The sequence below is a fragment of the Anser cygnoides genome, chromosome 4, assembly GCF_040182565.1.
Source record: "Anser cygnoides isolate HZ-2024a breed goose chromosome 4, Taihu_goose_T2T_genome, whole genome shotgun sequence".
Taxonomy (NCBI): domain Eukaryota; kingdom Metazoa; phylum Chordata; class Aves; order Anseriformes; family Anatidae; genus Anser; species Anser cygnoides.
Window position 1 is genome coordinate 40,908,440 of NC_089876.1, and position 23,562 is coordinate 40,932,001.

A 23,562-nucleotide genomic window follows, 5' to 3' on the forward strand; every position below is an offset into this window, starting at 1 on the left:
TGGGGCTGTTAACAGATCCTGAGGGCAAATCCCCGTCTCCCTTCACCTTGCGGGGCACATTTTTGGCCAGAGTGCTGCTGTGCCACGGATGGACCCGCCGCTGCCTCTTCCCCAGCTGCAGAGCACAGCACAGAGCCCCCGTGCCCCCAGCCTTCCTCTTTATTACCTCGGGCACACGGCCCTGACCGCGCCCCCCCCTCCCTTCACCCCCGCCCTCCGCCCGCCGCCTCAGGGCGAGCGCCGCCCAGCGGCCGCCCAGCGCTTGGCGGGGGGCTCTCGCGAGAGGCGCGGCGGGGCGGTGACGTGGCCGGGCGCAGCCGTTCGCTGCCCGCCGCCGGCGGCCGTTAACGGTCGGCGGGGCGGGGCGGTCGGAGGCGGGAAGGTGGGGGTGTGTGTGTGGGGGGGGGGGAGGCGGCGGCGATGATGGCGGCGGCGGCCGAGCTGGAGTCGTCGCTGGAGCTGAGCCTGCCGGGCAGCGGCAGCCTGCCGCCGGCGCGCTCCCGCATCTTCAAGATCATCGTCATCGGCGACTCCAACGTGGGCAAGACGTGCCTCACCTACCGCTTCTGCGCCGGCCGCTTCCCGCAGCGCACCGAGGCCACCATCGGCGTGGACTTCCGAGAGCGGGCCGTCACCATCGACGGCGAGCGCATCAAGGTAGCGCCCCGACGGGCCGCGGCTCCCCCCCCGCTGCGCCCCCGGGCCCCCAGGGGCATCCCCTGCCTTAGGAAAATCACACCGCGCACGCTGCGGGAGCGAGGCGGCTGCCACCGCCAGCAGGCGTTCTGCCTCAAAATCGTTCGAAAGAACCACCGCCGTGACAGCCTGAGGCGCCTTCCAGCGCAAATTCCGTTTCTCGTATAAAAATACAACGCAAGGGCAGCCTCAGAGAAGTGCGGGTAGGAATTTCCGTAGCAGATTAGAATCAGTTTCAAAATCTGGCTTTTTAATGCAGAGATTCGGTGGCCCTGCTGAAAATAGCAAGTGACATCCCATCAAGAAGCCAAACGTGGTTCAGCAGTGAGCTGCCGTGTCCCGATAGTGACGTGTCGCAGCTGGTTTTTGTAGGATTCTGTTGGGTTTGCTGCATGCGGTGCAGGGCTGGACAGTGGCAGGCTGGGTGCTTGGCTCACGTTTGACATGTGTTCTGCTCCGATTACAGGGTTAGCCAAAGTTTTTTTTCTTACGAATCTAAATGTAGTGAAAATCTTTGGGGGGAGATGAATGCTCTTTCGCCTTCTTTGCGCTTTAAAGCAGATCTTAAAAGTATATGAAATATACCTAGCTTGCCAGATGGATGCGTAAGCACTAGTTGTGATCCTAACAGCTATTTGCAGATTGAGCCACTGGTTGCTTACCAGTGCAGCTTGGCTGCTAGCAGTAACGTGTTTTAAGCAAAATTCCCTTCCGTATGATAGTTTGCTTCTGTGATCAAAGTTTAGCAGATGTGTGGAAAAAGGGAGTAGCAGTAGTCATGGCATTGTACTTCTGCATATGTTGTCACCAGGCTTTGGAATTACAGCTGACAGTCAGCTGAAAGCCACAGTTTTTCCTTGTTTACTCACTGCTTAAAGATGTTGGAGATGGGGAGGCTGTCCATTTGCCTCACACACTTGCCAGTTCTTCCTTTTATTTGTCCATTTGCCTGTCTTCCCCATTTTTTATTTTACCCTATGCCCTTTTTAACTAAAAAAGAAGCACAAGTAAGAGTCTGTTACTCTTTGCCCTTATAAAACCATTGAATAACACTTCATCGGCTTCTAGCCGAGATTCTGTACTCTCCGGTCTGTTGCTATCCAGAACAGAAGGGAACCTCACGAGGGACATCTTCCTGTCAACACCATCTTACTGCCTGGCATTTGCACCACCTCTGGAGTGTGCCCACCCTTCTCTGCAGGGAATTAAAACCAAAGAGCCAGATTCACAGCTCCAAGATGCTTCACATTGGTTATTGAGCCATTTTGTTACATAGGTTGTGGGAGGTGGTGTTGCTGCATTCTTGATGATGTTGCCTGTTGAATATGCCAATCCCGGTCGAAGGAGGTGGAGAACTGGAGAAGATGCTTTTCAAACTCATGGTTTTCCTGGTAGCTCAGTTTTAGCTTTAAAATAAATAAACTTCATCATTACGGCCAGGGCTGTAACTGTTGGGAGGATGCTACATGTCATTGAGCACGCGCCAATTTTTATTCTTTGCCACCTCTTCTTGCTCATCTTTACCTTTCTTTCTCATAGCATCTCCCCAGCAATGCCTGTTGAACCAGGAAAGAGAGGAGGTGAGATGAGCCGAATTGCTGCTGTTCTGGTTGTGCCCTGAAGGGCCGGGCCCTCTGAGCAGAGGAATTTTTCCTCTTGTTTTGAAAGAGAGTATTAATTGGTGTCTTCTCATTCCCTCTTCTCCCTTCCCCCAGCCAGCTGGATGGTCATTCTTGTGCTGCTACAGTACAGAGAGCATTTCCCTTGCAGCTGGAAAAACGCTGTGTCATTGGCAGTAATACAAGCACGGTTCTTCTCGCCGGGGGTCTCCCACACAGTTTTTTAGAATTCAAGGCATAGGGACGAGTGTATTCCTGTGTAGCTTACACGGTAGGCTCACAGCTTCATTTGAAACAGCAATGCCTAGATTTGAGGAATAGATTAAAATTTTCAACAGACATTGCATTCTAGATTTCCCTCTGCCTAAAGTGACCTGCACATTGAAAATCGAAGAAAACAATGATGTCACTCTTTACTGACCTACATTAAAAGAGCAAAGGATGCAAATGAAATTCAAAGAAGAAAGTCCAAACATCACGTTCTGCTCATTTGAGCTGTTGGCATTTTTTTTCCCATCTTGTTAAAGGAGGCATGATTTATCATTTTGGTTTTATTAAAGGGCAGCTGTGTTTTTACCAGCATTTATAAGCCATGCATGCTAAGGGAGTCCTTGTGCAGAAAACAATCTTTCTTGGATCCACAAAAAGGAGTCGGAAGGTGGGAGGTGATAGCTGGGTTGATATATTTAAGTACCATTTGTCTTTCCTAGGGAGTGTGACAAAGTGGTTCTGTCCTCAGTTTTTATTAGTTGAATTAAGCTGTTAAACCAGATTTTCAAAGCCCATGTTTTAAATGGCTGTTATAATAAGAGTGCCTCCTTGATGATGGATGGTATTTAAATAATAATGAAACAATAATCTTAATGTTAATTCATCAGTGCACGTCTCTAAAAGTGGTCGTTCCCAGTGTTTTTCAGTAGAGCAAATATGTTTTGGGGCGGGAGAGGGTGTCAGAAATGGGATGGTCTGCTCAAGTTCACCTGGTGAGAGGAACACAAGAACTTGTGTAAAACCTTCAGTGTTGGGAAAGTATTACTTGAGATGACACATTTCAAGTTTGAAAGCTTCACGGAAATAACATTTAGGAGGAGCTGTCGCTTCAGCTTAACTTGAAAGATATGTAAAGCTTTAATTTAATTTCCTCTTCTCTACCCAAGGCTGACAATAAGCTTGTGGATTTGTGCTTGACCGAAGCGTGACTGACTTCTGCTCTCTGAGTGAGGTGGGGAGAGAAGCGTAACCTCAGCGTCTGCAGCTGCTTCTGAAAACAAACTGCCTCTTTACATTACATTTGATATAACATTCTGGGAGACTATATAGAGTGGTTCCTCAGCTTTTTGTTGTCTGAGCAATAAGCAATACCTCAGCCTGTGCTTTGTTTTCCCCTCTCTTTAATTCGTCATAACCCAAATTAATGTTTTCTTTTTCCCATGAATCTCCTGACTTAGTAATATTCTGTTAGTATATAGTACTAGAATTATCTCTCAGCTGGGTAGGTGAATGAGTCTTGCCCAAGCTTAGGTGCCTGTATTTAATCTAGTTATTGATGCTGCCTTTACAGGCCGCGGAGATGCAGTCAGCTGTGTTCAGAACGCAACAGAGCTGGCAAAAAGCAGGTATTCGCTCTAGGGTGAGGTGACTTGCAGCTGACTACCGCTGTCTTCAGTCAGAGGCTAGGGTGCCTTGCCTTGCTTTTCTTCGTAATCTTAATGATGCTTTTAGAAGCGGTACGTGGATCTTATAAGTCTGTTGATCAGAAGCTGCAAATAACTGGACTAGACTACGGAGTCCAAGCTGTTCTATCATTTTCATGTAAAGTTTCTGTTCCCCTGATCAAACCAGTAACTACCATTTCCACCAGTTCTGGTCTGAGGTTTTTCTTGAGCTTGGGTGACCAGAGTTGAACATAATATTGCAGAAAAAGTCACACCGTCCTGAAACATCACTTACTTTTTTTCCCTTCACACTAGTGATTCATAACATCCGGTGATTGACTCGTGTATGTGGATCATCATCCATTTCTTTTGTTTCCAAACGGATGAATCATGCGCTTTCAGAAGTCTTCATTATTAGTCTGTGTTATCAAGGCTTTGCATCTCTTCCTGTTCAATTTCACCCTATTCCTACTATTCCAGATTATTTTTCTATATGGTACTGTAAGTCACCTTTCTGTCAGGGATACATCGTAGCTTCTTGCCATTAGCAGAGTTCTCTAGCACCTCATTTCCTTTTTTTATGTCGAAGTCAATAGTAAAAACTGTAAAGAAATCAACCTTCAAGACACTTAGACTTTCTGAATAAGTTTTACTGAAACATCTGGATCAAAGGAATGCAGAACTGTGTGCACGGGAGTTTTCATCAGGGGAAAATATTGGCTGTACCTTTCTGTGGTGGTTTTAGGAATAGATCTCAATGGTGTTTGAGAGCATTGCATTTATTAATGTTTTTTGTCTGTAACACTAACTGTATAGGTTTTGAACAAATATGAGTTCAGTCTATTTAGGATAGAATAGAGCATACTTGGAAATAACAGTATCATGATAAACTAACAGAAGTTTTGTGCTTTTTTTTCTCTTATGCACGGTTTATGCTACAAACCATAGTATGGTCCTAGCTTATGTATTAAATAAGTTTGAGATTCATAGGAGAGTTTGAGTCTAATAGACTACAGAAACAGACTTCTTTGTTCTGTTCGTTTTGTTTTCGTTGTTTGTGCACGATTTGATTTATTCCTACTTTTCATGAGTCTACCACAATAGACAGTTAACTTCATGATAAGAACAATGCTTTGGGGAAGATGACATTATTTTTGGCAATAAAAAATCATGTCAGCTGAGAGTTATGCTGTGAAGTATTTTGTTTTGTCAAAGAAAAGCATAAGTGACAAGATTTCTGTATTTGTTTTTGTAAAAATCTTACAAAATACCTGCTTCAGTAAACCTTCAGAAATGTGTATTTGTGTTCAAGCTGCATCTTAATTTATTTGTAGCAGGCAGTTTTCGAAGCAACAATTTCTGAAATTGCATAAAAGCAATAGTTTTTTTCAGCACAAACTTTCCAGTATGATTAATTCTGAAGAGTGAATTTCTGTAATTGTGTAACTTTCCTAGCTATGGGTAATATGTGTTATTTTCTAGCATGAGTAATGAAACATTTTTTCTCTTGTTCTCCTTCCTTTTTCAGATCCAGCTATGGGATACGGCAGGCCAGGAGCGCTTCAGAAAGAGTATGGTGCAGCACTATTACAGGAACGTACACGCTGTCGTGTTTGTGTATGATATGACAAACATTGCCAGTTTTCACAGTCTGCCATCGTGGATAGAGGAATGCAAACAACACCTCCTTGCCAACGATATACCACGGATTCTTGTTGGAAATAAATGTGACCTGAGAAGTGCTATTCAGGTACCTACGGACTTGGCCCAGAAGTTTGCTGATACTCACAGTATGCCGTTATTTGAAACCTCTGCCAAAAACCCCAATGACAATGACCATGTGGAGGCCATATTTATGACGCTGGCTCACAAGCTTAAAAGTCACAAGCCATTAATGCTTAGTCAACCCCCAGATCGCGATCAAATACATATAAAGCCTGAACCAAAACCTGCCATGACCTGCTGGTGTTAAATCTCACTATTTATTAGCTATCACCTTGTCTTGTTTGCAAATGCTCCAAAATTATGATCTTGGCACAGATCCAGGGTTTGGTAGCAATTATAGGAAATCTTTTTGGCACTTTACTGTGTTTTTTTTTTTCTGGTGTAGAAGTGCCCGTCTCATTTTCTTGCACTTTGTAATTGTACTTTCTGAATTACTGAAGTTTCACTATAAATATACAGGAATGTAAACTTTCAAGTGAAGTATTGACAAAGCAATTCTTCTTGAGCTCTTGCTGCCTGAGATCGTTTTTGTCACTTGTGGTAAAGTTATATATAGTAAGACAGTTTACTAGCACTTCTGGTTGCTACTTGCATTGGGATAATGTAGGAGGAAAAGTGTTTTGGGACAGCCAGATAGCTTGATTTTTCAGGTCAGTGAGTGGGGAGATTTTTAATGTCTGAAGGAATATTTGATGACTGCTAGCAAGCTGTTAAGCAAGTACCTACTTATATAAAAAACAAACAAGCAACAGGACTGTCAGATAAAGTTTGGGCTTCAGTGTGAGTGCAAACTGCTGGCTTTCATGGCATGCCATTCCATTGTAAACTTTGTCCGTTTCTACATGGCAGTGGTAAGAGAATCGACAAACTTGTCCCTACCTCTAGACAATTAATACTTAGAAGTTCATTAATTTTTCATAATTAACTTGTAAGACTAAACTATGCATTCCTTCATATGAAAAGTCCTTTAGCACAGGATATGGGGGAAAATCTGGGACTAGAACTACCCACAGCCTCTCTGGCCTTACCAAAACTTTGATAGTCAGTGAGGACTGACCTCTAAGGACGCTGTATTTGAGTTGTGTCCCAGTGTAAGTGAAAAAATGGAGTGAGGTTGCCAAAAGCGTAACGGTTTTCAAAGATACATGTTTCAGAGGATGCTAGGGTTGATGTTTTTCAAATATCTTGAAAAAAACAACTTTTTACAAACCAACTCGATAACATATTTTAAAGATGAAAATGCTTAGGACAGAATGTTACTTCTCATGCCCGTTTTGACGTACAAAGTTGTGCCTTATTTATTGAAAATGTCAAGGCCACCATAGTCTAATGATCTGTATTGTTTTGTGCTAGAATATGTGAAGGCTTCTGTGCAAAGGAACTACCAGCTTCCGTAACTGAAGGTCGATTTGCTTGCATAATGGTAAGACAGTATCATCCATTTAAAGAGTAGGGAATATGGGTTTTACTTTAAATACGTATCAATGCAAAATAAATTAGATCTTGAAATACAGAGAAAGTCTGCCAAATCTGATTTTTGGCTAAAACTTGCTCATGTAATGTCATGGCTGTAAGTTGGGCATCCATGGCATTACTAATGTGAGTCAGTAATCGCTCTTCTAGAACCATCTTCTGTGTTCTCGTAATTGCAGCCATTTCATTCAGTTCTGTTCTGTGAAGGTCAAGATTCACAACAAAAATGGTTCTAGGTCACACACAGCTACGTAATGTGAAGTGTAATCTGTAGAATTCAGTCTGTGACTTCGTATGCCATGATCAAACAATATTTTCTGACTTAATTTTTAAAGGAATTTAAGTAAAAATGAAGGTTTTTGATTTGCAGTGTAAAGTGCGCAATGCTGACTGGAAACTAAATGTAAGGCCCAGTTTAGAAGCCGCCATCCTAATGATTATTTCAAACAAATTACTGAAGCAAGCTAACTTTTGAACTATTAAAGTTACTAAGTTCTAAATTCTATTGCAAGTGTTCTATTGATAAAGGGAAAAATGCATTGACTTTTTTTTTTCTCCACACTTAGAAATAGCATTAAATTCAGCCTAATATGATTAGGATGCTTAAAAAGATTCTAAACAAAATATATTATGTTTTTTCCATATAAAGCTGCTACAACTATGACAGTAATTTTGTTTATGCAACACTTGTTAAAGGGAATTTTTGTATTCACGCTGAACCTTATATGACTAGAATTTGATTTACAGTCCTTTCAGAAACAATCAGCTTTTTAACGCAAGTTTCCTTAATAATTTTTTTTGGAAAAGGATTGATCTTACATTTATGTGTATAATATTATAAATAAACATGGTTTACAGCCCTCTTGGACAATTTATTTTTCACTCACATTCTTACGCATTTTTCTCAAAAGTATCAACCTTAACTATTTGTATAGTACTAAGTATGTCAGCAAACTGTTTTTTTTTTTTCTAATAAAAAAACAGAATGAAGAATTCCAAAGTCAGTCAGTCAGGTTGGGAGCTGAGGTAAGGAAATTATGTAGATACAATGTTAATGTTAAATTCGATATCAGACATCTGCAAATCTGTTAAGCTTTGAGTTATTCACAACCTGTAAATAAGGGCCCTCATGTCGTTAAAATTGTGTAAAAACAATGTTTTAAGTATGTAATCATGTCTTCAGCACATAGCATGTTTTAACAGTTCTGCCATAAAGGCAATGTGGTCATTGATTCAGGATTCAGTGTGCTTCCTGGCTTTCAGTAGTAATGTTCTACCCACGGAATTGATGTCAAAAGTACTGAATACTTTGTATACATATTTTCACCTTACCAAATTGTAAAATTGGGTTATTTTGTATGTGTTGGGGAGGGTAAGACACAATCCCAGAAACCTAATAAACTGGCTTTGCCACAAACTGTTATCGCTTGTTTTCAGTAATTGTTCTAGGAAGTATGATACTAATTCTTACAGTAAAATCTACAATAAACTGTGATAAGCAAGGGAGGTACAAAAGGGTCCTTAGTTTTTTTGTACGCATGGCTAACAATTTTGTGAAAGACTATCACAGTACTTGGACTACTGTCGGTACCTTCTTGCGAGGTCTCAGAGTTGTTTTGGAGCATCTGAAACACCCGCATGATGCTTCAGAGCGTGTTCTGGCCTTACCTGAAGTTCTACAAAACTGGCAATTACTGCCCCCTGAATATGTATCAAGACCCTTAAGGAGCCTTCGACATTTCTCATAGGCTTACCTCATTTCTCATAGTCTTACCTTTCTGAATGAAAAAAATGCTCTTAACTTCAGATACAGCTTAGTTCTCTTAAAAAACAGTCATGCAGGCTTCCATACATGTATGCAGACACACACACACAGAGCAAGGTTTCAATTCCAATTGATGTTAAGTGGGCTTCTTGGTAAATATCGTAGCCTATTCGCCCAGATAGGAACTTTCAAACATTTTTGGTGTTACCTTGTACTATTTCACTGTCTATGCTCTATCTATGCATTTCTTCTATTTCCATACTTAATAAATAATCTATTTAAAACAAAAAGCTAGAACATATTTTGGAGGTATTTAAAGATGCAAAACATGATTGCAGTTATCACTGATCAGACTGTAAATTCTACTGAATGACTTTAAAAAAAACGTATTTATTGAACGTATTTGGTCTATGCTTCTGGTGCAACGGAATGACCAGAAAGGACCTTGGTAGACAAACCATCAACGTGATTCAGTTGTGAAACCTCATCTTAGGTTGACGCTATATTTCATTACACTACTTGGGAAGAAAGCTACCTTCAAATTAGGAAGGCAGGAGGCTGACATGCAAACTTTAAATGTGTCCTAGTATTCATACATATACTTGCTGCACATTCAAGTTTTCTTGCTGTTTCCATTTCTCCTTTACCTCATCGTGAAGCTATTGCTAAGAAGCATCAAAATACATGGTGCTTTTTTATGTGTACTGTAATCTCCCCCAATCAAAAATAAAAAAGCTGATCCAATAAAGGGTCTAAAGTACACAGCCATCAAAACTGTGAAAGCTGAAATAGCTTCACCCTTGTGTGGTGGTTTTACCCAGCTGGGCAGCTGAGCTCCACCACAACCACTCTCTCGCTCCCCCTCCTCAAGGGGAATGGGGGAGAAAATGCAATGAAAAGGGCTCAAGGGCTGTGATAAGGACAGGAAGGTCACTCAACAATCATCGTCATAGGCAAAACAGACTCAGCATGGGGAGATTGATAGAATGTATTACCTAGTCTAGCTACTAACAAGCTAGAGCAGTGAGAAACTAATTAAAAAAAAATTAAAAAACAAACTATAAACACCTTCCCCCTATCCACCCTCTTCTACCTCCTCCCCCTGCATGGAATAGGGGAGCAGGGAATGGGGGCTGCGGTCAGTCCCTAACGCTTCGTCTCTGCTGCTCCTTCACGGTCCCTCTCTGCCCCTGCTCCCCGTGGGGTCCCTCCCACGGGATGCCGTCCTTCCCGAACTGAGCCTGCGGGGGCTGCCCACAGGCAGCAGCTCTCCAAGAACTGCTCCCACACGGCTCCATACCCCTGCAGCCCCCTGCTACCAAAACCTTGCCATGTAAGCCCAATGCACTACGCCATTTTTTCCCAGCTTTATAAACCAATAATTAAAAAGACAATTTTTCAGCTGTGGTGAGAGGAGTTGAGAACATGCAATGAACTATTGCCTTTCACTTTATTTCATCTCTGGCATGCCTTAACGATCTAAAAATTAGTTAACATCTAATTTTGATCAACGTAGTTAATGTGGGAGTCCGTAAAAGAACTAAGATAGAGCCAGTCCCTTCTTGGTGAATATTTTCACTTCCACAAAAAAATGGCAGTTCAGTTTTGTATGAAAATCAATGCCAATCAGCTATATAATTATTAGAAATTGACATTATTGTAGGAAAACTGAAATGCTCATTCTGGTCTGGGTCATAGTTGCACTGAAGTCTGTTGAAGATTGACCTGTAAGGAAAACAAGTACCTGAGTTTCATTTCTTTATACTGTACTCACAAAAAACTCTGGAGTTTGAGGGTGGAATGAGAAAAGGGATTTTTTTTTTTTTCCTTTTGTTTTGTGGGTTTGTTTGTTTGTTTGTTTGTTTGTTTTGTAGTTTTGGTTCACACTGCAAGTCCAAACGGAGACTTACCTATTCATACAGCTGAATGAAGTCATCAGTGGGGCCTGTGAGGCGACATTGATAGGGAAAGAATTGCTGCTGGATTCCAGTGACCGCTTGGGATTCACTGAGATCTGTGCAGCCAGCCAGCTGCAAAATCAGAATCAAAGAGGTTGGCGTGTGTTTCTGAAGGCAGCTCCTTGTAGTTTAGGAAATTACTTCCACAGCCCAAAGAAAGGCATATAAAAGTAGCTAGAAATGCAGGGACAGCAACTGAAGTCCACAGTCCTGCTCAGTGCAGATATTATCTACGTGTATTATTTTTTGTCTGTGTTGAATTGCCTCTGGTTAAGGAGAGTTTTGAATTGTAGAAAACTTATAATTTAAAATGAATGAAAAGCAAATTTCCCAGCAATATGAATGCTCATTTAAAGAAACCAGTAATCCTCTTCCCTTCCATTCTCCTACTCTTCTCACGCTTAGAAAACAACCCAGAATTGATGTAATCTGACTGAGGTACAGTGACAATCGTTGACCAGAGACATGGGCTGTTGCAACTCGGAGCTTGGCAGCAAGAATGTCGTCTACAGTCTTAGGGTAAGCAGGTCTCTCTGGTAGTACCCGTACATACTTTTTGTGTCTTGGTACCAGCAGAGGCATTCCAGTTTTGGGCTGGGCTCCATTAGGACACCTGTATGGTGCCCCTAGCCATGGCAGCGATAACAGGTCAGCCTGCCAGCAGCTCGGAGCTTACCGAGCGTGCTGTGCTCACCTCCCCGCAACGTTTGCATTTGTTTTGATGCAGGTGGCACAACTTGCATCTCACGTTACATCTGCTGCATGAAAGCTTGTATTGCCAAAAGCAAACATTCAAAAGAAGTAGCCTCCTTTCTCTTTCCCTAAATTAATGATAAATATTGGCTTTGAAATAAATGATCAATCTTAAAAAAAAGAGAGAGAGAGAGTGGGGAGTATGTTTTAGATTCCTGTCTGCTTGCATCTTATTTTGAAACCAGTAGGGTGCATTTGGGTCTCATGTTCTCTGTTTCCATAAGGAGATGGATTTTGAAAACAGCGTTTGCTTACAAAATAAATAAACACACACACACTAAAACCAACAGATTCTTCAGGTATTTACTTGATTCTAGAGAATCGAGGAAAAACAACTGTATTTAACAATACTGAAGAGCTCAAGGAGCCTCTTATCTATACATCATAATCCAGCTTTCTGTACAGCACCTTCACATTAGGTCCTGTAACCGAGGAAGTAACCAAGTAGCAAGTAACGAGTAGCAAGTTAGCAAGTAACCGGGTTTATAGCACTACCCCTCACCTGCCTGTAAGTTTCCCACCAAGGCTGGTGCTCTTCCCCACATGGGGCAGGCGGGCTGTGCTTCGGGCTGCTGCGGAGAGGTGGAGGGATGGGCTGACTGCTGTAAAAGCCTGGTCACCCCCCCCCCCCCCACACACACACATTTAGGAAAACAAAAGCTAATCCAGAGGGGTTAGGTGTTGCTGTTCTTGCCCATAGTTCTCAGTTGTTTTGCTTATTCCAGGAAGGGCACACAATGAGGAAGAAGGTTAAACGTGCCCTAAAATGTGTGCAACAACTTTTTCATTTACTTCAAGATATTTTTAACCCACTCAGAAATTGGAAGCAATAAAGGACTCCTGGCTTCAGCAGCTAGAGATTCAGCTGTGGATAAAAAGAACATTTGCTAATCAGAGGGGTTTTGAGTCCGTGTGAATGATTATTCATCCGCACCACTACCGTGAAGTACTAACTTCAATGCCGAGCTGGTATTTGAGTCACTGTGATGCTGCTGTTAAAAAGCACAGCGTTGGCAGCCCTTGTGATTGGCATGTCAGTCTTGCAATGTCTGTGCTTTTCTCAAACTGCAGCAGCATCTAAAGCTAGTTTCCAGAGTTTCTGCTTATATTAAACATCCATGTATGTGATTTTCATATATGACAATAATATATATTAGAGGCACAGGAGCAACTCCTGCTACCTTTTCGGCTGTACTGCTCTATGGGCAGCTCAGAAGGGCTCCTAAAACTCCCCAGGGATGCAGCCTCCGGTGCAAAGCCTGGCTTGTGCCAGTGAAGGAGTGTGGCCTCAGGCGTGGAGCTGAAAAACCAGGGGAAGGAACAGCCGAGAAGCATGCCTGGTGTGTGCGAGCTGATGGGTTGTACTGTTTGAGGATAAACACCGTAGATACAGCAACTGACAGTGACTAAAATGTGTGGCCAGTGTATTTAAAAAGACGTAGTGGATCAAAATAGAAGTATGAAATATGAAATATGATATATGACATATGGTATATGATATATGATGTGATATATGATGTATGATATATGAAATAAGAACTGACGTGTTTTTTGTTTGTTCACTTGTTTTTATTAAGACTAGCTATTAATGTCATGTCGGTTGAAAATACACATTTCTGGTAGTATCTAAGCTGTAACTAAAGAAAAAAAAAAGACATTACTGCAACAACTCATAAAGGTACTCACTTAACGAAGTGCAAGTGAAACTGTGTAGATTCGGTGTGTGTTTCAATCAACCAGATTGACCTGAAGTGGTGCAGGACAATGCAGTTGCTTTCTTTCCAGAAAACTGCTAAGGAAGAATGGGAAAGAGTGTTTGCTTTGATAGGCTTGCCCTGCTCATGTAAGAATTAAGACTAAGGCCTTTTCCCCGTACTTACACACTGTTAGTACTGGAGAAGAAATCACTACAGTAAATCATATGGACTGAGTCCAAAAAGTGTACGCTGTGCTCTAGTAGTATGACCTGGGTTTTCTGTTGGCTATAAAAAACAAAGATAAAACCTCCCTCCTTTCAAGTGCAGGCCAATGCCTCGTTCTGTTTTCAGACTATCACTTTATTTCCATCGCTACTGCTTCTGTGCTTTCCCATCTCTTTAAAGGCTCTCTTTGGCAGTCTTCATTTGGCTAGTGGCTATCATTACGTTTGCATGTATTACAGGTTAACAGAAAAAAGGAAGCAATGAATCAAGGAGATTCATGTAAGAAACCGCTGCAACAGAGCCACTGAGACCAAGCAAAGGCTTTGGTAAGAAAATTTTGATTTATCGAGCCAGATAATTCTTCTGCTGTAAGCTAGTACCCTTGTGTAGTAAATGGCTGGTACATTTTTCGCGAAGAAATAAGTAATAGTATTCCTGGAGTCATTTCCCTACCTGTAGTGAAGTCTGACTTACATTTTCAGGTGCTCTGTGGTAGAACTGAGAGGCATATGGCTCATGCAGCGCTGTGATTTTTGTCCTTTGGCTTCTCACTGGTTTTTGCCAGCCAAATGGAAACATCTTTGTGTCCAGCCGCAGTGACTCCTTTCCACTGCCGTGACCCTGAACTCTGGCAGCTGTCACCCTACGCCTCGCGGCGGGGGAGGATGTGCACTGATGATGTGGCTGGAGCTGGCAAACTGTGAGCCTCAACCTGTACATTGCCGGCAAACTGTGCCCTGGGGTGTTCTATGTCGGTCTGAAACCTTTGGCTCTGTTTCTACCTGAAAATTTGTGTTATTAAGTAAGGTCAAGAAAAAAAGTACGTCCTCACGACTATCAGACAGCACCATGTAAGCACTGGACTACAAGACTGGAAGTGAAGTTGCAAAAAAACAAAACCCCGAAGCCACCAAGAAGCTAGTTGTCAGAAATGTGCCCGAAACTGTTCTCTCATCCCCACGTTTCTGGGCAGGAAATGGCTTCCGCAAATACTTTGCTCTTAGTTGAACGTTAACTCGCAGGAACAGCTCCCCTGATTAACCTGCTGATTACCCCTTCTGATTAGCAATGGCGTGCTAGTGGCGATGCTGGCATCCTTCAGTTGCATAGCCCGGGCGTTCTGCAGGCTTGTGCTGTGTGTTGGGGAGTGAGGCAGCATTTTGCTAAGCTTACCCAAGGTGGAAAAGCATTTTTGGACTTAAAAGTCCTATCTTTGACTAGTACAAACAATGCTACGTGAGGTGAGCATGAAATGCTTGGCGTCTGTATGATTTTGATGTGCAGGATGTGTAGCCAGGGATAGTAAAGCCTTTCAAAGGAGCTTTCTAACATGCCCTAGAAAAGAGCTGGATGTCTGGACTCAGATGTGAAGCACATTTGCATGTACCATTCTTCTTCAAAATGCCTTTAGTTACACTTCCCAGCGGTGGAAGCACAAGGTGCTTGCGAACAGCATGCAGCACCTGTGTGTGCAGGGTGTTTGAGGGCAGAACAGGCTGAGAGCTTAGCTGGGGGCTGGACGCGTCCTTTTTTTCCCCAGGCTTTGCCCCCATTGTCCTGCTGGCGCTGTGCTGCAGTGCACGGGCCGTCAGTGCCACGGCTGGATGCCAGGTTGCATCCTGGCGTGTATCACGCGTCCCTGCCCTCCCCACAGCAAAAAGGGTAACCTTTAGGGGCCGGGAGGCAGCAGGGCAGTGGCCCCAGCTACTAGCAGCTTGCCAAGGGGAAAAAGGCCGTGGGGAATAATCTTCGCAAAGCTTTTCTGCTGGAGGTGTTGCAGATGTGTTTGTGTAAAACAAAATCCATCTGACTTCCATCAGAGAAAGCTGGGGGTGAGGCAGTGCATGAAACGTCCTTGGAGATCCTGCCAGGCTCTCGGGGGGGATCGTAACTTGCGTGGGGAACAGGCTACTAAATATAGCACCAGGATCTGCAATCACGAATAAATATATTTTCTGCAATGCTAACCAACTAGAGGGAGCGGCATTAAATTGGTGTACAGTTTGCACCAGTTTCCACAGTGCAGCCGTTTCTTTTCTAGAAGCTCTCCTTTTGTACGGGAATCGTTGGCTTTGTGTAGCTATAACGGCTCCTAGGTGCCTTCATGGTGACAGCAGTGCTCCAACTGCACCGCTGAAAGATCAGCAAAACCCATTCGAAAAAGAAATGTACAGGCATCGAGGGCTTTATAGGTGCTGCTGCATCAATTGCAAACACTTAATTTAGAAGTAGGACAGACATACTGCTCTTTTACACACCCAGCCTCCAGTATATGCTGAGCGGGCTGTTTCCAAGCCAAAGCAGCACCTCCCGCAAGGGCAGGGCTCTGCGGGGGGCATCCTGCCACTAAATGCCACCGCTCGGCTGCTTCCCGAGCAGAGCGGGAGGAGCAGCCAGCTCCTCGGTGCGTGTACCAGTGACGTGCCAGCAGAACCTGACTTGCCCCGGCCTCGCATCCTCCCCGCAGGCCCGGTGCTGCTTTCATAACCGCCTCACTTCAGGAGTTACCACTTGGAGCCGGTGAAAACATTTCTGGATTACAGCAAGGACTGCTGAAGTTTGTTCTTTGCATGCTTGTCATAAAATCTAATTAATTTCTCTGTTCATCCAGACGCTGAGCTCCGGTGACTCACACCAGGCATGCAGCACCTCATAACCTAAGGCACAGTCACAGACCAGTGCCCCGGATGGGGCTGCAGCTTCCACCCAGCAATGATGCGGTGGCTGAGCAGTGCCTTTCAGCAACAAAATACTTCCAGCAAGTTACTCCTTCAGAGGCAAAAATCTCTTTTAAACAAAAAGAGGATCAAAGCCAAACTGGTTTCAGGTGTTAGCAATCACAAAAACCTCTCAGAGAGCCTCACTTTTTTTTTTAATGGATGAGAGCAGCAGTTTATGTTAATCAAGGTGGGGAAAAATCATCACAGGCTGTTTGGAGCTATGCCAGAAACAGCTGGGGATGGGAAAAGTCATGCTCAGTGCTTTGATGCTTGCTGACGGGCACTGCATCACAGAATAAGGCACAGCATCGCTTTTTGCCTCATGTTACCAATTACTATATTAAAGGCAAATAAACTTGCCTATATTTGACTGTTTTTTACATTAAGTTGTAAGTGGATTCTAACTAACTGGCTAATTACCTGTAGTTAGTGGGTTTGGTGCTACCATTTTGTGAGTTTTTAATTGAATAGTTTTCCTCCAGCTCATACAATGCAAGTAGGAAAACCTCAGGCATATAGAAGCTGAAAACTTTAGATGAAAGCCTTTATCTCTGTGATCTCTAGATCCTTGGTTGTTATTGTTTTCCTCATAAGTATTGGAATGCAGGTGGACAACTGTGTACATTCAAAGTTTAATTTTATTTAGCCCTGCTAGAGCAAAGGGAAGCAGAGTTGCTGTTTCCTTCCCCAGAGCAGAGCTAATACAGGTGAGAGGAAGGTGCTGCACACGGAGGTGCCAGCAGGCTTTGGGGCCCCTGCTTCATCTCTGGACCTCTGCTGCAGGCACTGGGAGGCAGCAGGCAGAGCGCCACCTCCCCAGGGTGGCTCCCACAGGGCCCCCGTGTTTTTGCCAGGTAGCCAAAGGCAGGGGTACAGCTCCCGGCCCTTTGGGACAGACACAGCCAAGGCTTCGGAGACAGGTGCCTCAGAGGCCCCCACGCTGCCCCAGCGCTTACTGCGCTGTCTCAGGATGAGAACTTGCCTTCCCAGCCCTGCTCAGAGGGATGTGCTGGACTGACCCCCGTGGTGGGACAAGTAATCCACCACTTCGTGTCCAGCGCCTGCAGGTGAGGTGTTTGTTCGACAGGCGCTTCTAAGCCTACCTGGAAGTGAACCATAAAGCGCAGAGGGGAATTTTATGCACCTTGAGAGCCAGTGCAACTTGACTGGAAGCTGTAGGTGGTTCAAACAGAGGACCTTGGACCTGATCTATAACAAAGTTTAGCAGAACACGCCCCAAAATAAGCATTTTTTTTTTTTAACTTTCAGTCTCCAAAGTCAAAACAGAGAAACTCCAAACTGACTTCAGTGTAGGTTAGTTACTCTGTAAGTGGAGCCACTGCAACTACTGTATTTCAAGCACTATACTTTGCCACTAAATCTAACTGTACGTCGACATGAACACACCCCAGAAACCCCATTTTGACAGAGGTGTCTGAATGGCATCAGCCAAGTTTCATGCCATTAACTTTACGTGCCCCTGCCCTGCCAAGAGAGAGGGAAAGTACACAGAAGCTGAATAATGAACTGGATCCTTCATGACAGATAATTCAATGGGTGAGGAGGAGAAGATAAGAGTGGGGGGAACACTCCACAACCAGTTTCTTTTAAAAATTAATAGTATTTAACATTTGAATGCATAAGGCTAGCACTGCTAGACAAATTGCGTGATGAATTCTAGAGGAATAAAACATGAATTAAGTACAAAAGCTGGAGGAAAAAAAGCTCATGCTTTCCAGAGACAATGAGGTATTTTAACTATGCAAAGTCTCAACATCCAAAGTTCAAACTATGGGAAGTCTGAACATCCAAAAATATCTGCAGGTCTTTCCATTTGCACTGGGATCTTTGCTGACCACTGGGCAGTCAATAGTTCTTTCTGTGGGTGCTTTTTAAAAGGCCCAGGAAAAGTGCACGGCCATCTTGAAGATGAAGAACTTCTCACATCCATCTTGCTACACATTTAGACTAGTAGCTTTAAAATGTTCTATCACTTTTTCAAGTCATTCTGATGTATGGTGGAGGTTTGGATGTGTCTTCCTCTGTGTCAAAGTCCTGGAGTGGAAACCGATCTGGGAAATCAAAAATTCTGTCTCCTGGACCTGTGTGGGGAAGGAAAGAAGAAATCATTAAACCTGCTATTGACTCTTGCACAAAATCCTGAGTTCTTTTGGCTCAGAGTACTTTGGTTATCAGGATTTTGGCTTGTGATGTAGAGCTTATTCAGCATGTTCCTTCCATATCCCTGGTGAACATCCAAATACATGGATGGAAAGAGTTACTTACTTCGTACAGCGCAAACCATCTCCATAGCCTGATTTTGGTCCTCACTAGGTTGCAACCATTCCTAGGAATGAAATCATGCCATTAAAAAAGACATTTTGTGAGCTTGTTCAAGAAGATAAACCCGAATGCATTTAAAATGCCTGTGTAGTTCACTCCTTTCAACAAGTTTTAGCTTGAAAGTTTAAAGCAGCCTTGCCTTACACACTTGCAAACACTTGGTATCTTTAGCCGAGAATAGCTGCCTTGCAACGTAAGATGTACCAATGAAGTCCTTATCAAGTAAGACGGTCAGATATTTGTACTTTAATACAGCATCAGAGTTATTCTAGTACAGAAGCAGCTGCTATTCACTGAGCTCACTTGGCAGAGACACGCAGCGTGTGCATCATGAGTTGAAGCAGATTTCACAAAGGTTGACAGTAAAACGGGGTTCCCTACACATACCTGCACACTACCCTTCATACACCGTGCTTGGGACATTCTTACTATTGAATTTGTAGTTCTGGGGATGAGGCATCTTGGTTTGTGAGTACCAGCAAGTCTTTGAAATGCTGTACCACGGAGCAATCGCTGGTTTAAGGGGGAGAGAAGTCTTGCAGGAACTGAAAGGCACCACAGTGGCTTCAGCAGCAATGTTTTGGAAAATGAGGCTAACTTACACTAGGTCTTACACAACACTGTAAATAAGAAGGTTGAAGTACAAGGAAAAAATAGAAAACTATAAAATCCCTCTAACGTTCCCCTTCATTTCAGAGAATTAGCGCTGGATGACTGGGGTAAAGCCAAGGTAAGGTTTGTAGAAGAAAAACACATCTTCTCCTCAGTTTCTTCCCCTACCACCCACATTCAGTGCAGATAAATCGGTGCTCCCAGACTCCTCACTCACCATTCCAGTTATGCTATCGTAGCATGAGCAGCACGGAAGACTTCGGCATCCCAAGTAAGCAATAATCGTCACGACGACAGTACTGCAGATCGATGCAACGAGCATCGTGATGTTAGCACCCTTGACAACTTTACTAAGTACGAACTTCTGCAAGCAAAAAAAGGAAACGTTCAAGCCATGTTCGAGAAGAGAACCAAAAATACTCTAATTACTGCAAGAGTGTTATGATTATATGTTAGGACATTGATTTAAAGTCAGTGTTATTTAAAGCTCTTCTTCCTGTGCTCTGAAGAGCAAGCCAAGTGTGAGCCTCAAATGGGAAAAGTGCAAGCGGTAAGGTAAGGTTTCTTAGTAGATTTAAGACATCATGCAACTGCATCGTGTTTGGAAATAGCTGCACTCTGGCTTTAACAATGAGTAGAAGTCCAAGGAACGGCTGCTCCTCCTCACACTAAATATGAAATACATCTTGCTACATTGCACCTCACCAGCCTGACACTTGACTTTGTCCTGCAATAAACTAATGAGTAGCTCCTCGGATGAATTCATACACACAGGAAGCCACGGTTTGCACAAGAGTTGAAGTATAAAAGGGCTAACTCCTTCCTTTTTCATTTACTCTGTGGGATATTCTTGAAACAATACCTAGATTTAATCAGCTGATGTGTAATTGCTGTAACTTTATCACCTGAAACACAGGCTAGAAGGGACTCAGTAGCCTAGCAATCGCTGTCTCAGAGCAGGCCAAGGATACGTTCACCGACTGTCCCTTTTCACGATCGGTACTGTGATTCTTTTCCTAGAACAAGCCAAACCTCTTGGGTGCAGCACCTGCAGTTAACCTGACTTCACCACTTTCAGGCTCATACCTGGACGGCACACGGTAGGAAGTCGTACGAGCGTACGTGGTGGCAGGCTGGCCCGTGCTATTCCCCAGCGATAAGCACGAGCGGTACTTACCGTATGGATAACGTGGGCTGGGTGAGAACTCAGGTCCTCCTCTTCACCATAGCCCAGCGTTAGGGAGCTATAAACTATTACAATGAGGATGGCAACACAAGAGGTTATAGACGCAGCTATCAGCACATTCACCTGTACAGAGAAATTAAAGGAGAGTAAGAAGGCAGAAAGGAATTTAAACTATCCTCTAGTAAATTAACATCATTACTACAAACAAAAGGTATTAATTAATGAGTGACAGGTACCAGCCTTTGACCTCCCATAACACTGAAAGTATCCAGTAGCAACAGTCAGGTGGAAGCCACAGGCAGTGCAATAAATGTTTCCATGATACTGAACTGCTGAGATACAATTGAGTCCCAAATCTGGCCCACAGGTGCAAGCTGGGCTGAAATCCTTTGTTCTTACGGGCCTCTTTCTTAGAAAAAATATCCCCCTTTTGAGCTTACAGGGATAGAGAAACTATCTAGGAAATGCAAGTCAATCAACTCGCTTCCTATCTTGGTGTACACAGCTCTTAATAACAGGAAACAATACCAGGATGGCTTGCATTTCAAAAGCCACCATTTTTACAGATTTTTATTAGAGCCATAGCTCGTGTTATGCATTAGAAAGTGAAGTAACACAGAAGCCTCATTTTGCTTAAGAATGTTGCCTTTTCTATGAAGACAACTCAGAAATAAAGCTCTCAATCTTGCAGAACCAGCTAGTTCTTCTCCTACCTAAAGAGTTTTCGATTGCCCTGACCGCATTTTGCCCCTGCCCCGTACACACACAAAGCCCCAAAGCTTACGAGAACGGGGTTCTTTCTCTGAGAGGAAAACAAAGCCAGGACGCCCGGGACTCCCATGACCTGCAGACCAGAAAAGGAGTTGGTAACTGGACGACACGTATCAGATTCTGAAGATAAACTGCCACAGAACAGATGAAAGGCCCTCGTTTTCAAGGCTGGGATCAGAGGAGCTGTCAGATCAGAAACAGAAAGAGGGAAGAGAGTTGCTGATCTATTGTGTTTTCCTCCAAGGCATCTCCTGGTGGCTAGGACCAGTGGCAGGATGCTGGGCTGCGTGAAATGTGTCTTACACATCAGCTGCACCCACAGCAGCAATCCTGGGACCAGCCTCACATAACAGAACTGAGGTCCGATTACAGCGCTACAAGCCCGCACTGCTTTTCCAAGCCATCACACAGCTTGCAGATGGACGACAGCTTTCACTAGAAGGAGGCGGGCAGGCTGGGGATGGGAGCGCACGCTTCAGTAACACTGCCTTGGGGTGGCAGATCACCGGGGCATAAGGAGTTGGGGTGCAGGACCCCAGTCGGGTGCAGGACCCCAGTCGGGTGCAGGACTGCCAGTGTCCCGCTGTGGGATACGGAGCAGTGCCAAGAGATGGAGACTTCAGCCCTGGGCACGCGTTCCCCTCCTAACCTTCAGCGGCCTCTCTATGGTCACTACGCTTCTGCTAAAAGGCCTGGCAATTGCCATAGTGCCCCGTTTTCCGTTTTATCTGGTAGAAACCGGTTCCATTTAGCTCCTTCAGCGGGAAGCCTCCGTGCACCCTCCCGCCCGCGGCAGGATAAGGAAACTTGCGCTACCTGGGCTCGGAGCAGGAAGCCAGGGGAGCGATGGCAGCAGCCCTGGCCTGCCCCACCCCAGCCGAGCACGGGCAGGTAGCAGCCGGGGACAAGAACAAATGAAACGAGGATCGGACGCAGCCTTACCATCCCGGCCCAGACCGGGGCTCTGGTTCTGCCCAGCACGGACTCCGTCCTGAAGACGCCGTCCACGAAGCCGCTGACGACGCACAGGGCGCTGAGCGCCAGCTGGAGCAGCCCCAGCACCACCATGCTCCGCTGGTTGAACACGAAGTACCGGTACCGATCCATGCCGCCCCCCCGGCCCTGCCGCCGGCCGCCTAGGGCGCCATGCCGGGGCACGGAGCGCCCGCACCGCACCGGGACCGCAGCTCCGCCCCCGGGGACGCGGCCCCGGGCCGGGCCCGTGAGGAAGGCGGGGGCTGGGGCTGGGGCTGGGGCGAGGCCGGGCCTCCGGAGCCACCCCCCGGCCCCGGCAGGTGCGCGGGGCCCGGCCGCGGCGCTGAGGTAACCGCGCCCGGGGAGCGCCGGGGCTCGCCGCCGCCGAGCCCTGACAGGAACCCTGACAGAAACAGGCAGGGAGACGGCTGTTCTGTTGAATATTTTAATATCTGCATTGCCTTCGTAGCGCAATTAAAGCGATCTTTAAAATTCACTTATTACAAATGTTTGTCAAGTCTATTTTTTTTCCCCAGAAACGTTTTTTTTTTTTTTTCTTGCTTCCTTGCACATACACCCAAACACACTATAAAAACCTCATTCATAACATCAAAGGAAGGGCAATCACCATTCATGTAAACATCTTTCTTAGAGTTATCCATTTTTTAAAAGTCATGAATAAACCTCCAGATGTTCAGTAAGGCTCATAGTTCGAGTACAAATGTCATAAAACACCTATCAAGTACTGTATACAAGTTAAATACTCCGGGGTTAACTGCTAACGCGTGTATAAGCTCACCCCAAGGATTATTCTTTAGCACTTAGTTCTTCAGAACAGAGACACCCAGTAATTATGGGCTAAATAGTATTAAAATAGCAGAAGGCCCAGCAGAAACTGTTGAGTAACACACAATTTTAGTCTGGATCTTAGCTCAAGAGTTAAGTTCGGTACAGTTACAGTAGGAAAAGGAGGAGGAAATCGCAGAAAGTAGGGATGGGTCCGCTTGTACAACACCACCAAGGGACAAGCTGGGAGGTATGTCCTGAAGATGTGACTGGCCTTGCTATTGCAATGATTTATGACAGCGGTGTCTAATGCTGCATAAATACCTTCCCAAATAGCAGGAACGACCATTTGCAATTATAATTTGCAATAGTTTGTTGCATCTCCCCTTTAAAAAAAAAAAACTACTTATTGGTAACCAATTACACTTGCATCTTACAAAAAGACATCCTTTTAAATTTGGTTTAGATCTTAGTGGATTTTTTTTTTTTAATATTCATTCTACCATGAAAATATTTCATACAAACATCATTTTACATACAAATATGTTAAAACTTGTGAAGAGGGTCTTCCCACACTCATGATTTTATGGCTTGAACATTTAA

At 44.3% G+C, this 23,562-nt stretch overlaps 2 protein-coding genes across 4 annotated transcripts; one reads left to right on the top strand and one right to left on the bottom strand.

Moving 5' to 3' along the window:
* Window positions 1–342: 342 nt before the first annotated feature.
* RAB33B (RAB33B, member RAS oncogene family) lies at window positions 343–8,591 on the top strand. 2 transcript variants are annotated; one of them, XR_007167460.2, is made up of 3 exons: window positions 343–657; window positions 5,499–7,118; window positions 8,153–8,591. XR_007167460.2 is itself a non-coding variant. In XM_048074976.2 (2 exons), the coding sequence occupies exons 1-2, from the start codon at window positions 421–423 to the stop codon at window positions 5,940–5,942; spliced, it is 681 nt and encodes a 226-aa protein (XP_047930933.1). In that variant the 5' UTR covers window positions 343–420; the 3' UTR covers window positions 5,943–8,591. The 2 variants fall into 2 exon arrangements, 1 of the variants encoding a protein (XP_047930933.1); XM_048074976.2 differs by having other exon boundaries at window positions 5,499–8,591.
* Window positions 8,592–17,522: 8,931 nt separating this feature from the next.
* On the bottom strand, window positions 17,523–22,439 carry LOC125184115 (uncharacterized). 2 transcript variants are annotated; one of them, XM_048074973.2, is made up of 6 exons: window positions 22,141–22,439; window positions 21,212–21,271; window positions 20,419–20,550; window positions 19,459–19,605; window positions 18,573–18,633; window positions 17,523–18,388 (listed from the first exon to the last, which is right to left on the bottom strand). In XM_048074973.2, the coding sequence occupies exons 1-6, from the start codon at window positions 22,303–22,305 to the stop codon at window positions 18,285–18,287; spliced, it is 669 nt and encodes a 222-aa protein (XP_047930930.1). In that variant the 5' UTR covers window positions 22,306–22,439; the 3' UTR covers window positions 17,523–18,284. The 2 variants fall into 2 exon arrangements, with proteins under 2 accessions (XP_047930930.1, XP_047930929.1); XM_048074972.2 differs by having other exon boundaries at window positions 21,212–22,282.
* Window positions 22,440–23,562: the final 1,123 nt, after the last annotated feature.

Excerpts from the sequence above, each read along its gene's own strand:
- RAB33B (XM_048074976.2), top strand. The coding sequence starts at position 421 with ATGATGGCGGCGGCGGCCGAGCTGGAGTCGTCGCTGGAGCTGAGCCTG. Across the intron at positions 658-5,498 it reads TCGACGGCGAGCGCATCAAG|ATCCAGCTATGGGATACGGC; the intron begins GTAGCGCCCCGA and ends TTCCTTTTTCAG.
- LOC125184115 (XM_048074972.2), bottom strand. The coding sequence starts at position 21,505 with ATGTGTAAGACACATTTCACGCAGCCCAGCATCCTGCCACTGGTCCTA. Across the intron at positions 18,634-19,458 it reads ACGATAGCATAACTGGAATG|GAATGGTTGCAACCTAGTGA; the intron begins GTGAGTGAGGAG and ends TTTCATTCCTAG. Across the intron at positions 18,389-18,572 it reads GATGGTTTGCGCTGTACGAA|GTCCAGGAGACAGAATTTTT; the intron begins GTAAGTAACTCT and ends TTCCCCACACAG.